At 54.0% G+C, this 13,479-nt stretch overlaps 1 protein-coding gene and 1 non-coding gene across 5 annotated transcripts in view; one reads left to right on the top strand and one right to left on the bottom strand.

The window, feature by feature from the left end:
* Window positions 1-8,954, top strand: part of SIL1 (SIL1 nucleotide exchange factor) — a 324,181-nt gene extending 315,227 nt beyond the window's left edge. For all 4 annotated transcript variants that reach the window (XM_037801498.1, XM_037801499.1, XM_037801500.1 and 1 more), the window contains 3 exons: window positions 4,059-4,155; window positions 4,372-4,536; window positions 8,415-8,954. In XM_037801498.1, the coding sequence (XP_037657426.1) occupies window positions 4,059-4,155; window positions 4,372-4,536; window positions 8,415-8,771 (619 nt within the window). In that variant the 3' untranslated portion in view covers window positions 8,772-8,954. The remainder of the gene's footprint in view (window positions 1-4,058; window positions 4,156-4,371; window positions 4,537-8,414) is intronic.
* A 3,176-nt stretch (window positions 8,955-12,130) lies between these two features.
* On the bottom strand, window positions 12,131-12,246 carry LOC119508606. Its single transcript, XR_005211510.1, has one exon. It is a non-coding gene; the product is annotated as a U5 spliceosomal RNA (small nuclear RNA).
* Window positions 12,247-13,479: the final 1,233 nt, after the last annotated feature.

Genomic DNA, 13,479 nt, shown 5'->3' with positions numbered 1-13,479 from the left:
CCTGCTCGGCAGCACTAAAAGGCCAGAGTGCAGAAGGGTGTTTTTATAAGAGCAACGTGTCTGAGGAGCCCTGAGGCCATGAGAGCCCTGGGTTGGGCACCCTCCTTTAAGCCAGCGCTGAGACGGGGCAGATTGGGTGCAAGCCCAGGGCTGCCAAGGCCGTGCTCTGCCACAGGCCCATGTTTGGCCGTGGTCCTGCTCTATACATCCAGATTCTTCAGTACTCTCTTCTGCAGGTGAAAAAGTGGATCTATTGCCTTGAAAAAGTGACTCCAGCAACTTAAAAAAGGGCATCAGCCTGTCTCTCTGTCTCTCTGTGAGCTTTGTTTTCTCCTATTCTCAATGGGCTTCCCTACCTGAGGGTGGGGTGGGAGAGTGCCTGGGGGAGTAGGGGTGGGATCTGTTGTTGTTGGCATGGTTGTAGCTAGCTCCTGGCTTACACCATCCTGCCTTCTGGAGAAGGCAACTTCTCTGTGTCCTGCTTCCAGTGTAGACAATGGAAAGGGCTAGCCCTGGGTCATTCACTGTGGCCATGGTGATGGCGGGCTCTGATGGGCCAGCTTTGTGCCCTCCCCTGTAGCCAGGGGATTGGGATCAGCCCCATCAGCACCCCAAGGAGTGGGAGAAGGTGTCATTTCTCAAAGGAAGAGAGGAAAGGGGTGTCAATATTGGGAGGTAGGGAAGAAGGGATGCTAGGCTGACCTGGGTAGGGGGCTCTGCCTAGCTCAGAGTGTCCCCAGCTCATCTCTTGCCCCAGAGTTGCTGTTCTGAGGCATGGTCCTGCTACTGGGCCCTCTCTGGTATCTTTGTGCCTTCGGGGCTCTTGTTTCCACTCCCCACTTTGCCTGGGTGTAGAATGAGGAAGAATAAGGAGCAGCCTGTCAGCTTAGGGACAGGGTCTGGTCCTGCATTGCCCCTTTTCAGTCCCAACCAGCAGATCTCCTTGCACTGTGCCCAGTCTGGCCTCCTGACCTGTCCTGGTGTCTAGCCAAGAGCTGTGCCTCTCGGCCTCATCTCCACGACTCCCCAGGGCAGTCTCCTGCCAAGTGGTCTCCTTTCCCCTCTGCATGTGCTCATGCCTGCCCTTCCTTCTTGCCCCTCCCAGGCTATCCTTGCCTGCCCTCCAGATTTCCTGCTGTCTCCCCCTCTCACCCAGCCGTCCTGGTTCTTCCAGCCCAGACTTTCCTCTTCTTTCTTTGAACCCCCACTAACATTAGGTTCAAAGCCACCTGGTCTGGCCTGTAGTTATGTAGCCATTCATTCATCCGTTCACTCTGAAACCTGTAATTAGAATCTTGCGGTGTGGTTGGTTGCACACGTATGGATCACATCTTGTTCAGTGTTGACTGGCAGAGATCAGGCTCTGAGCTTCCCCAAGGATCTGCCCTGCCTTGTGGGGCTTCCCTGAGCAGCTGCCTGGGCAGGTAGCCCTCTCTAACCCTTTACTGGGGCTCCCATGGGCAAGAAATATCAGGAAGCCACTCACCACATCTCTAGAAAGCTTTGGGCATCGTTTCTTTACTCCTCATTGACTCATTCTTCTTCTGGAGAGTCCCAGGGATTTGCCTACCTAGTGCATACCATCCTCTTCTGTCCCTGTTTGTTCCTTTCTTGTTGCTTGTGCCTTGCTTCCCTCAGGAGTTTGCGTTTTCTCTCCCCTTCTACAAGGGCAGACCTCAGTGAGCAGAGTCTAGGTCTTCTGCATGTTGTCTCTGCTCCCCCCACCTCTGGGTTGGTGACAGGGCTACTGCCCCAGGAAGTGCCCCAGGAGGCCTGAAGGTAAGGCCCTGGGCCCAGCATGCTCAGGACAGGTGTCTCCTTGGACACATCCTCCATTCCTGTGCTCTGATCTTGTGTTCCAGGGTTGACTGGGTGATTTTCTCCTCTCTAGATCCTGTTCTCAGCAGCTCTGTAGACACAAGTGGAGCTTTGTGTGCTGTCCCTGGAGGCCTTCTCTCTGCAACTTGTCAGGCCCTTGAGTGTTGGGTTCCTCAGTGGTGCTCCCCGAGGCTGATGTGACATTGGGCCTCGCTGCCCACCTTCTTTGAGAGGCAGCCCTTGATGCTTGTGTGAATTTCCCAACGTGTTTGTCTTCTTTTCCTAGACCCTGCCTGTCTTGGGTGAGTGTTCTGCAGGCACATGGTGGCAAAGACAGCCTAATTAGTTCCCACTTTGATGAAACAGCTGCTTTCCTCATCTTGGTGGGATGGGGTGGCAGGGGAGAGGCTGGGCTTTCAGGCCCCCTGCATTGGCACTTGCCTGTCTCTGTCTGGAAAGGAGCTATCAGCGTCCTTCCCCAGGGGCCCTGGCCTATCTCCAGGCTGCTCCTGAGGCACAGGATGGGGTCGCAGTGGGACAGGCCCCACCCTGTACTAACTTCCTGGCAGAGAGGATGCAGAGGGACGAAAGAGCCTCCCATCTTGCAGCAGGAAAATGGGCTTAGAGGGATGAGCCTGCTCTGAACCTGGAAGCTAGTCCCTGGTAGGGATAGAATGGGTGGGTCATCTTGTGGGACTGCCGCAGGCTCCCTAACCCTTCCATCTGGTCATTTATGGAGCGCCTGGTCTGTGCCAGATCCTCTCCTCTGCTGCAGACAGCAGCGCAGTGGCCATCTCTCTGGTTGCCTCCCCTTTTCCTGGGTTTCTCACCAGGAGCCCATTCCCTCTGATTTGTCTTTGTTCCCCACCCCCGGCCTTGCTCTCCAGGGTGCTGTGAGGGCGTCCTGCCAAGGTCAGGGGTCAGGAAGAACAGGTGTTTTTTTGTTTTTGTTTTTGTTTTTGTTTCTGGGGAGTTTGTGGTCATGCTCTGGAAATGAAGCCAGAGCCGGTGGAGACCTGGGTGCCTTGGGGCTGTCTGGGTGGGTGTGGTAGTCACTGAATTCTGTGCCTCCCCCCCACCCCACCCCTCACCTGGCCCCTCCCCAACCTCTGGGTGCAGGCTTTTGCAGGCCTACCTTCTCTGGGGCCTCTTTAGTGGGCAGTAGGGGGCAGGAAGGGAACTTGCCGAGGTCCCCCAGGTCCCTGTGCATAACCTTGCTCCTTAATTGATTGCTTATACGATCTTAGGAAGCAAGAAGCCAGCAAAAGGGGCCTCCTGCTTGGGTTCCCAGCCATGTCCCCTGCCTGACACCCTGTCCTAATGCAGGTCTCACCCTCCAGGTCTCCTGTCATTTCAAGGGCAGGGCCTGAAATGTTTGTTTTAATTGCGTCACTGTTTCTCCAACCTGGAATGGGGAAGGACTTCAAGAGACAGCTCTGGGTTTTGAGTGTTTCATTGTTGCCTGTTTGTTGGAACTTTTGTGATTGTGTACATGTATTTATCTATTCACCCTCTATTGTCCAAGGCCCTATGACAAAGCCAGCTCTGTGCCAGGCTCTGAGAATACAAGGACAGGGAGCATCACAGAAGCCACTCTCATGGAGTGGATAGTCCAGTGGGAGACCGATGGGTTGGTCCTGTTGTAGGGTCTACTCGGATGTTCAGAGGGCCCCTGGACCTTGCTCTTTCTTCCTGCCCTCCTTCCACAAGTGTTTACTGAGTACTGTCTGTGTGCTAGATCCGGGAGGGGTCCTGGGGGTGGAGGAACGGCCCCCCAGGGTATGATGTGCCTGCAATCCTGGAAGAGTGAGCCTCTGACACCGACACCAGCTTGGGGAGTGTTGGGGAAGGTGTCGTCGCACAGGAGGGTCACTGAAGGGGACCTTTGGTCCTGGAAGGATCTTAGAGTGGTAGAGCTGACTCACCTCCTCGGATCAGCCCCAGTGCATTGGCTGCAGGAGGTCGGGATTCTGGCCTGGGGCCCTCGGCCCTGTCATCCATTCCATAGGCTGTGGCACCTGGCTGGGTCCACATCAATTAGTCTTTGTTTCTTTGTTTTCCCAGCTACGTTCTAGCTTTTCTGCGGTAGGAACCTGCCCTCCTGCCCTTTGTTGTTCGCCCAGAGATGGCTGGTATGGTGTCAGCTCACTAAGTGCCTGGAACCCAGGCTGGCCAGAGTCGAGTGCCCCCAAGTCGGTGAGCAGATGCAGGATCACACTTTCCTGTGCTTCCTCCTCCAGTAACCCAAAGGTCCAGGTGGAGGCCATTGAGGGGGGAGCCCTGCAGAAGCTGCTGGTCATCCTGGCCACAGAGCAGCCTCTCACCGTGAAGAAGAAGGTATGTTTCTCTCCACTTCCTCCTGCCCAGCTCCCAGCAAGCCTGTGGAGCATGAAAAGGAAAAGATCCCTTTCCAAAGCTGTGCATGGCCCCATGGGGCCTGAGTGGTCCTCTGCTAGGTGCTGTGGGGGGAGAAGGCAGACTCAACTAAGGCCACATGGCAGCATGGGGGCAGGGGTCCAGGGACTTGGGGTCACTCATTCTCTGCCTCCCCAGGTCCTGTTTGCACTCTGCTCCCTGCTTCGGCACTTCCCCTATGCCCAGCAGCAGTTCCTGAAGCTGGGGGGGCTGCAGGTCCTGAGGAGCCTGGTGCAGAAGAAGGGCATGGAGGTGCTGGCTGTGCGTGTGGTCACCCTGCTCTATGACCTGGTCACTGAGAAGGTGAGTGCCCAGGCCTGCCCTCCTCTCCCTCGCTTTGCTTTGTGTTTGCTTCTGGCCATTTGACCCTGGCCCCTTCCCAAATCTTTTCTTGTCTGTCTGTCCATCCATCCATCCAGCCAGCCAGCCAGCCAGCCAGCCAGCCATCCTTCAGAACTGAGTGTTCCTGAGCAGATGGGCCGGTCCTGGGCTGGGCAGATGGGTGCTGTGGGAGTCCTCCTTGGGGCCCTTAACCCAAGATGTCCTGTGAGAAGTGACTGCTAAGCTGAAACCTGATGGCCGGTCAGGAGAAGAGGACAGACGGGGGGTGGGGGATTGGGCAAGGCAGTGTTCAGGCAAAGGGGGCAGCATGATTGAAGGCCAGAAATAACCAGGGTCAGACCTTTCGTGGAAGTGAAAGGCCATTTGACTGAAGCATAGTGTGGGCTGGTGAGGAGCAGGTGAGATGGATCAGCTGAGCCTGGCAGCCACTTAAGGGCTTTAGGCCATTGTAGCATCCAGGAGCCCAAGAGACCCAGGCTGGAAGGGTGCTGAGTGGTATGATTCTAGAACCTGGAGGTGCCTCCTGGGAGCTTTAGCTCTAGGCAGAGGCTCAGGACGGCTGCCCTTCGAACCCCAGGGCCTTCAGTTGCTTGACGCCTGGCAGGAGACTTGGCGCCCAGCCCACTTTGGTCTTTGTAAGCCTGAGAAGTGTCTTAATTAAGGAGGAAAGAGTAAAACTGGCCAGGCCTGGATTCTTAATTCAGCTGCTGCAGAGAGCTTTGGCAGGGCTCTCTCGGTTGCCTCTCTGGGGCCACACGCTCCACAGAACAGCAAGCTGTGATTGGCAGAGCAGGGCTGGGCAGTGCTGCAACTGCTGCTGAAGTGGGGAGCGGAGGGGCCCTCCCGCCTGCTCTGCGCACCCCTCCCCCATGCCTGTCCGTCCTGGAGCAGAGGGTCAGGGTTGTCTCTGTCAGTCACTCCCTTTCTTTCTCTTCCTCTTTTCCTCTCTGCCCTTCTCTTTTCTCTGTCTCTCAGCCTGTCTTGTCTTTCAGTCTGCCCCCACCCCCCAAATCCAAGCTGCAGAAACCCACTTTCTCAGAACAGCAGGCAGCCATGTGGTGCTCAGATCCAATTAATACAGCCTGAGCACAGTTGACATCCTGGGGGTGGGCCAGTGAGCCTGGAGAAGGACATGTACATTGGCTTGGCATTTCCCAGGAGAAACTCATCTCTTTCCCCTGGCATCTTGGGTTTGCTGTTCCTGGCCCTGGCGTCACAGGCACGATGGCCTTGGTCCACTGCTAAGTGCCACCACCACCAGTCTCAGCAAGGCTGCCCGTCAGCTGCCTCAGGAGCCCACTGCTAGAGCCTTTGGGGGCTGTCATGACAGGGGGGCTGGTGTCTCTCCATGGTAGTACAGAGATGGCCACCCTGATTCAGGGAGGGGACAGTGGACGAGTTTCAGCCAGAGGCTAAGGGCAGACATTAGGTTGTATTCTAAGGCCAAGGCAGCTGGGGCTTCTCGATTCTTGTGGTTTTCCTAAGAAAGAACAAAGAATGAGCTGCACTGGGGCGAGTCCAGAGCTGTTTGCGGGTAGAAGCAGGTTGGGGTGCCTTCTGGGGCAGCACACACATAAGGGCATGGTTGGTGTGGGGAGATGGCAGCTGAACTGAAGAATTCCACGTGGAGAGTGTGGACTCACCTCTTAGGTTGCTGGGGTCCCTGGTTTGCCCTTTCCGTGGTCTGCTAAGCCCTTGGCCTATAGCAAGGCTTCCACTGAGAGACTGCGCCCCACAGTCTGTGGGCCCTGCAGAGGTCGGCTGCTGTGCTGTGAGTGTGAGTACCTGCTCGCCTTGTGGCTCTGCAGAGCTGGAGGGCCACCTGGGAGACCCCACCTGCTGGCAGGCCTCCCACAGGCATTCCCTGGGCGTCTGCCCTGACAGATGCTGTGCTCGGTGCTGGGTAAGTAGTTGGTGGCCCCTGCCTTCCTGGCGCTGTCCCACAGGCACTGATCAGACTCTCACCCCGAGCATGTAGGCCAGGCCTGTGATGAGGACCCTGACCTCTTCTGGGTGTCAGGGAAAGTGGGTCCCATGTCCCTGAGACCTGCAGGGCAGGAGTTAACTGTGGATGAGGGTGGGGTGGGGGTGCCCCTGGAAGTGGGAACTGTATGTGCCAAGGCCCTGGGGGAGAGTAAACATGACAGGTGCAGAGTGTTTGGTGTTGGGGGCATGTGGCCAGATCCCAGTGAACCTTGAAGTCCCGTGGAAGGGATTTAATCATCATCAGAAGTGCTAAGTCATGGAGGACGGGGAGGCAGGGCGGGAGCGGGAGGCCATAGGCTAAAGTTGTCCAGCGAGGGAGGGACGTGTGGTACAAAGGCAGAGCTGGAAGGATCAGGATGCTTGGGGTGGAGCTGGCAGAACTTAGAGGTAAGGAAGGGAAGGGACCACAGGGTCCCTCTCAGTCTTTCTTGTCCCAGGATGTGGAACCCTACCCCTCTCCTGCTTCATCTGCCAGTTGCAATCAGCCCTGAGCCCCACTTCCTGTGGCCAGGAGGCTTTATTAGGTTGTCCACTGTGAGCCCTGATCGCCTGGGCTTCCCTCTTGCCTTCCTGGTCCTCTGCAGGTCCTTCTCTCCTGCGGTTAGGGCAGTGATTCCTTCTTCCTTTCTTCCCACAGGTACATTTAGTACAGCTGATACGGGGCACCTCCCATGCTTAACCTCTGCATAGCCTCTGTGACATTTAAAAGAAACTGGTTACTTGTCAGGTTTTAGGTATTTCCTTTCCTGCCTGTGGCAGCCTGGAAGAATTGGTTCCTACCATAGTGTGCTGTTTGGAGCTGGTTTTCTGCCCTGTACAGATACAGGCCGAGCAAGTGACTCCCCTGCCTGAACCTTCCTCAACATCCCAGGCCCTCGGCACAAAGAGCACCCTCCTTGGAGGGGCACCCAGGGCTTTTTGCATTCTGGCCCCGGCCTGGCCCTCAGGCACCCTGCTCCACCAACCAGAACAACCTGCCGTTCCTCAAACAGGAGGCGGCCCAGGCCCATCATTGCAATACTCCTTGTGTATGGCCCTGGCCCTCCACCCTTGTCCATTTGGACACCTCCCCATTTACCCCTCAAGACTTGAGGAAATAATACTCTCCCTCCAACCCCTTCCCCCTGACAGCAGCAGTCACTCCCTCCTCTGAGGGAGTGTGTTTGTAATAGTCACAATGACTGTGATAATGACAATGATGATGACATTGATGATGATATAGCCAACATTTGTTGATATATGATATAATGATATTTATTCTTTTGGTGATGTTTGTTGGGTGTGCACTATATGCTGGGCACTGGATGCATATTGATTATTTCTTCAAGTCCTCCCAACAGACCTGGAGGGGTTCTATTATCTTCAGTTAAGAAATGTTGACTTTGGCTCTTAGGGAGGTTAAGTGACCAGCCCAAGGTCACTCAGCTAGTCTGTGGTAAAGCAGGAATTGGACCCAGACTGTCTGTCCCCACACTACACAGATTAAATTTACCACGCTATTTAAGAATTACTCAGTTAATTTTTTTGGTTCTGCTAGACCCTGAGCATCTAGAGGGCAGAAACCATGTCTTCATCTTGGTTTCTCCATCTTCGGGCACTGTGCTCAGTTGTTTTCAATGAGTGGATGGATGGATTAACATGTGGATGTGGGCGAGCATGTGTGGAGCCATGAACCCAGTTGGCCTTCTCCCATGTAGATCCTTTGAGGGTCAAGGGGACAGAAGGAGTGGGTGGGGACTTGTGGGTCAGCACACGCCTTCATATCTTCAGGGCAGAGCTGACATTGGTGAGTTGACCACTCTCTCTGTGTTCTCCCCCCACCCCCACCCCGGTGCCCACTGTGCGGATGGCAGATGTTTGCTGAGGAAGAGGCTGTGCTGACTCATGATACATCCCCTGAGAAGCTGCAGCAGTATCGCCAGGTGCACCTCCTGCCAGGTCTACGGGAACAGGGCTGGTGTGAGATCACAGCCAACCTCCTTGCCCTGCCCGAGCACAATGCCCGTGAGAAGGTGCTGCAGACGCTGGATGCCTTCCTGGTCACCTGCAGGGACCACTACCGTCAGAATTCCCAGCTCGGCAGGACACTGGCCAGCCTGCAGGCTGAGTACCAGGCACTGGCTGCCCTGGAGCTCCAAGATGGCGAGGACGAGGGCTACTTCCAGGAGCTGCTGGGCTCCATCAACAGCTTGCTGCAGGAGCTGAGATGAGGCTGCCCCACTGACACCAGACTGCACTGGGGTGCTGCTAGTGAGGCTGAGGGGCATCAGCTTGGGTGGGACTCTACAGGGGCCACCAGGCAGGAGAGAAGACTGCCCTCCTAGGGCATGGGGGTCCTCTGGGAAGAGCTGGCTTGGCCATTAAATGGAGACATAAAGGTCCTTTTCTTTCTGCCTGTTGTGTGCCTGTCTCTTAGTCAGTGCAGACTGGGCACTGCACTGAGGTTGGGGGACTCTGGGGCAGAGCAGGGGGGAGCTGCCTGGGGGTAGTTGGGTGAGCCATTCGATGATGAGACCCTCAGGGCCCCGGTGACACTCTGGATGTCCAGCTAGAGCACCCAGTAACAGGCCCCATGGGAAGGGTCTGGGCTCAGCAGTTGGAAATGCCTGGCTCAGGCCTCCCTCTTCTTCACCCAGTAGCTGTATGACCTTGGGAAGTCACGTAACTTCTTGGAGCCTGTTTCCTTATCTGTCAAAGGGCAGTACATAAAGCTCTATCCCTGCATCTGGCACCATGCTGGTTCCTTCCTCACCTGGCCGTGAGGGAAGGTTGGGGAGATCATCTCACTGCCTCCCTCCACCCTGTGCCCAGGTAACAGCTTTGAGGCTGCTGGCACTGGCAGAAGCTTGAGGGCACCTCCACACAAGGGCTGCTGCATCAGCCCAGGCAGCGGACTGGCTCAGCCATGGGAGTGACTGGAGCTGGGGATGGGCAGTTTGCCAGACCCTGGAGGCCTTTGGGTGGGGGCCTCACCCTGGGAGAGGAATGATCTTGCCGAAGCAAGCCCTGGGGGGCTTGGCAGACTCAGGCCTGCCCGGCCCACCAGACTGGCAGAGGTGCTTCTCTGTGCCCTTGCCCCTGCCCCGTGCTGGTGCTGGAGCTAGGCCAGGCTGGAGGAGGAAGCTCCGGAGGTGGAGATGGGGGTAGCCAAGCTTGGCACGTCTTGGCCCCCACCCCGGAGAGGCTGAGCACCAGGCTGGGGGCCTGCTGCAGGTTGCCACGGCAACCCCAGCTCTGCTCTTTCCTGATTTGGATTCTGGTGCGTTTGTTTTTCAGCCTTTCCCAGCGTACCAGAGGCTCGCTCCTGCTGGCTCAGGCAGCCTCTCCCAGCTATCAGGAGGTAAAGTCGGGAAGGTCAGTGCTGGGGGAGGCCCCTCCTCTCCCCAGCTCTGGCTGAGGATATAGAAATTCCAGCTTCACTGAGCTGAGAAGCTGAGGCCCAGAGAAACATGGGGGAAGCAGGTGGCCTTCTTCCCTCCAGTCCCTTAGCACAGTCACCTTCTTCTTAGCTTCAGCCTCTCTCCTGCCCACCTCATGCCCCAACACCCAGGAGGCTTTTGGAGAATACCTGTTGCCTGCACAAAGCCCCTCCCTGGAGGGAGGAGGGAAGCAAGACTCTCAGGCTAACACTTTGAAGTAACTGTTTCTCCAGGTTAGGAAGCCTCAAAAGCTAGGACACAGTAGGGACCAGAGAAGTTTGTGGTACCTCCTGCCTCATTGTCTTTATTTTTAACTCAATAGCCTGAGTTACAGGTGAGGAAATAAAGGCTCAGAGAGGCTAAAGGGCTGCCTGAGGTCACACAGCTTGTGGATAGCAGAGCTGGATTTTGACCATGATGTGGAAGACCTTGAGTGTACAGCTGAGAAGAGGGAAGTTTAATTTGACAACTAGTGGGGTGGGATCCTAGATCTGTTGGGCCCAGGGAGAGATGTCAGAGCAGCTGTGGCCACAGCAGAGCAGGATGGGGTTCAGGAAGGAGGTGCCAGGGCCTGGCTAAGGCCAAGGTCAAGAGACTTTTGAGATAGTGTCAGTAGACCCTGCAGATGGATTGGAAAAAGGGGGAAGGTGCGGCTTGGGGGTGTGGGTCTGCTCTGGGCACACACTGGGAGAGAGGAGGCTTGAGGTTGGGCTTGGGGACAAGTCTGGTCTGGGCCTTGTCCTTGCAGAGGTGAACACTGAGATTGTGGGAGCAGGTGCAGTCCTTGAGAAAGGGCAGGTAAGCATGTGAGGGAGCTGCGGATGGAGGCCAAGTGAGGACTTTGGGGCAGTATCAGGATGAGGCTGGGGCTGAGAATACCCAGGGACCTTTAGGTCTCTATGACCACTGAGGTCCAATCTAGGGTGTGGTAAGAGTCCCTCCCCATGGGAGGAGAGACACCAGCAGAGCCCTAACTGAGGTCTCATTGTCGCCTCTGCCCCCACATGTGTTGCATATGGTCAAAGCAGATGGAAAACTTTGACCTTTGGCCACAAGCTCTAGGGAAGGCCCTGGGAGCCAAGGAGAGTGTTTGTGTGTGGGGCTGGGGGTCACTAGTGTGGAGACTGGACCAATGTTTGGATGTGAGCCCACGGGCCAGGTGAGACTGTGCTTTCTTCCCCACTCCATATGCATTGGGGAAGGTGAAGTTGTGCTCAGACCCCAGGCCAACATCTGGTCTACAGACTCTTTTCTCACTCGTCTCATTGAGTTTTCTCCTGGACCTCTGACTTCCTGGTCCTGGGCCCTGAGACAGATCTTCCTAGGAGACAGGGATGACCCAGGACTCCAGCCCAGATTTACTGGGTATGGGTTCTGTTTCCACTGCCCAGTTCATCATTGACTGTTGTCTCCAGGGTTGGAAGGAACCCTGTCTTTTCCTTCTCTTTGGGCACCATCTTCTGAGCTGTGGCCAAGGGGCATGACCCAGGCTTGAAGTTTGGCAGAGAAAGTTCATGGGGGGGTAGGAGGATCTTAGTAACCAGAACTTGGGGTGATGACATCTTGTCCTGCCAGGGTCTAGAAGATGCTTTCCTCTTACTTCAACCTCTGTCATATGGTGGAGCTACTGGGCTCTCAGTCTTATGGAGGGGACTAAGACAAGAGCTGTGAGTGCCACAGCTAATTGTGGGTTCCCTGCTTCTCGACTGGGCTGGCCCTGGCCCTCCATGTGAGAGGACAGCAGGGATAGGGAGTGGGCTAGTGGTCCTAGGTTGCCACTGTAAGGGCATAAAGAGTGTCAGGGGATGCTATTTTAGACTGAGTGATCAGAGAAGGCTGCTCTGAGGAGGAGCATTGTGCAGGAGTGCGGCAGTGAGCCCTGCTTGTACCTGGGAAGTGCTTTGTAGGCCAAGGGAATAGCACAGGCAAAGGACCTCAGGCAGGAACATGACTTGGGTGTATCAAGAAAAGCAATGAAAGCCCGGAGCAGGGTCACTTTGAGGGAGAAGAGTGAGCAGTGATGCTGGGGAAGTCATGGGGAGGGAAGTCTTGGAGGCTGGGGTGAGGACTGTAGATTTTTCTTTGAGATGGGAGCCTCTGGAGAGAGGTTTTTTTTTTTTTTAAACAATCTGTCTTTATACTTTCTTATTAGCCCTACAGACTCACGGCTTTAAGAAATTGGGTATAAACTCAGAATTGTTTCTCTCCATGGAAATCTTGAGTAAAAGGTGAAAGATTTATACAACCTGAAGAGAAACCAGAGTATTCTCTGGAAGGTTTTGAGCAGAGGAGAGACCTGATGTGACTTTGATTTCACAGGATCACTCTTGTTACTGTGTTGAGAATAGACTACACGGACAGAATGGAAAAAGCAAGGAGCCTATTGCAGAATCCAGGTGAGAGTCAACATGGCTTGAACTAGGGTGGCCATGGAGGAGGTGTTGAAAAGTGGTCAGACTCCAGCTGTTTTGAAGATAGAGCTGAGAGGATTTGCTGACTGATTGTATGTGGTCAGACTCCAGATGTTTTAAAGATAGAGCTGAGAGGATTTGCTGACTGATTGGATGTGAGGAATGAGGAAAGAAGAATCAAGATGAAGTCTCACTTTGGGTCTTGAGCAAATTGGTGTGTGGCGGTGCCATTTACAAAAGTGAGGCAGATAGAGGGAAGAGTGGGGATAAAAGACTGGGGCTTTGGTGGACATTGGTTTTGGATGTGTTTATATTGAGATATTAACTGGATATTCAAATGGGGATGTTGAGGCAGCTGGAGATAGAGTGGGGAGCCTAGAGAAGGGGTCACATCTGAAAAGAGAGACTTGGGAGCAATGTGTACAGAGTCAAAGCATACCAGCTTGTGAGTCTTACAAAACATCGCAAGCTGGTTGTTAAATACAGCCATTATTAAAAATTAAATTATATAAAGTTACAACTGTAGCATATTTAAAACACAAAGGTGATTTTTTTAAAACTAGTAAAAGGAGAGCAAATTAAACCCAAAGAAAGACGAGGAAAAAGGAAATAATAAAGCTAAGAGCAGAAACCAATAAAATTGAAAGCAGAAAAACTAAAGAAAAAATCTGTGGAATTAAAAGTTGGTTCTTTTAAAAAAAGAAATTACCAATATTAGTAATGAAAGAGGAATATCACTACAGACCCAACACGCATTGAAAGGATAATACGAGAATGCTACAGACAACACTATGCCCATACATTTGACAGCTTAAAAGAAATAATGGACAAATTCCTTGGAAAAAAAAAAAGATTAGTTTTCTATTGCTGCTTTAATTAATTATTACAAACCTAGTGCCTTAAAACAACACAGATTTGTCTAACAGTAAGTCAGAAGTCTGACACAGGTCTCATGGGGCAAAAGTTAAGGCCATGATCCTTTCTGTAGGCTCTGGGTAAAATCCATTTCCTTGCCTTTTCCAACCTCTAGAAACTGCCCACACTACTTGGTTCATGGCCTGCTTCCTCCATCTTCTGGAAAATACAAA

The sequence above is a fragment of the Choloepus didactylus genome, chromosome 13 (genome assembly GCF_015220235.1).
Source record: "Choloepus didactylus isolate mChoDid1 chromosome 13, mChoDid1.pri, whole genome shotgun sequence".
NCBI lineage: Eukaryota > Metazoa > Chordata > Mammalia > Pilosa > Megalonychidae > Choloepus > Choloepus didactylus.
This window is presented reverse-complemented; position numbering and strand designations above follow the sequence as displayed.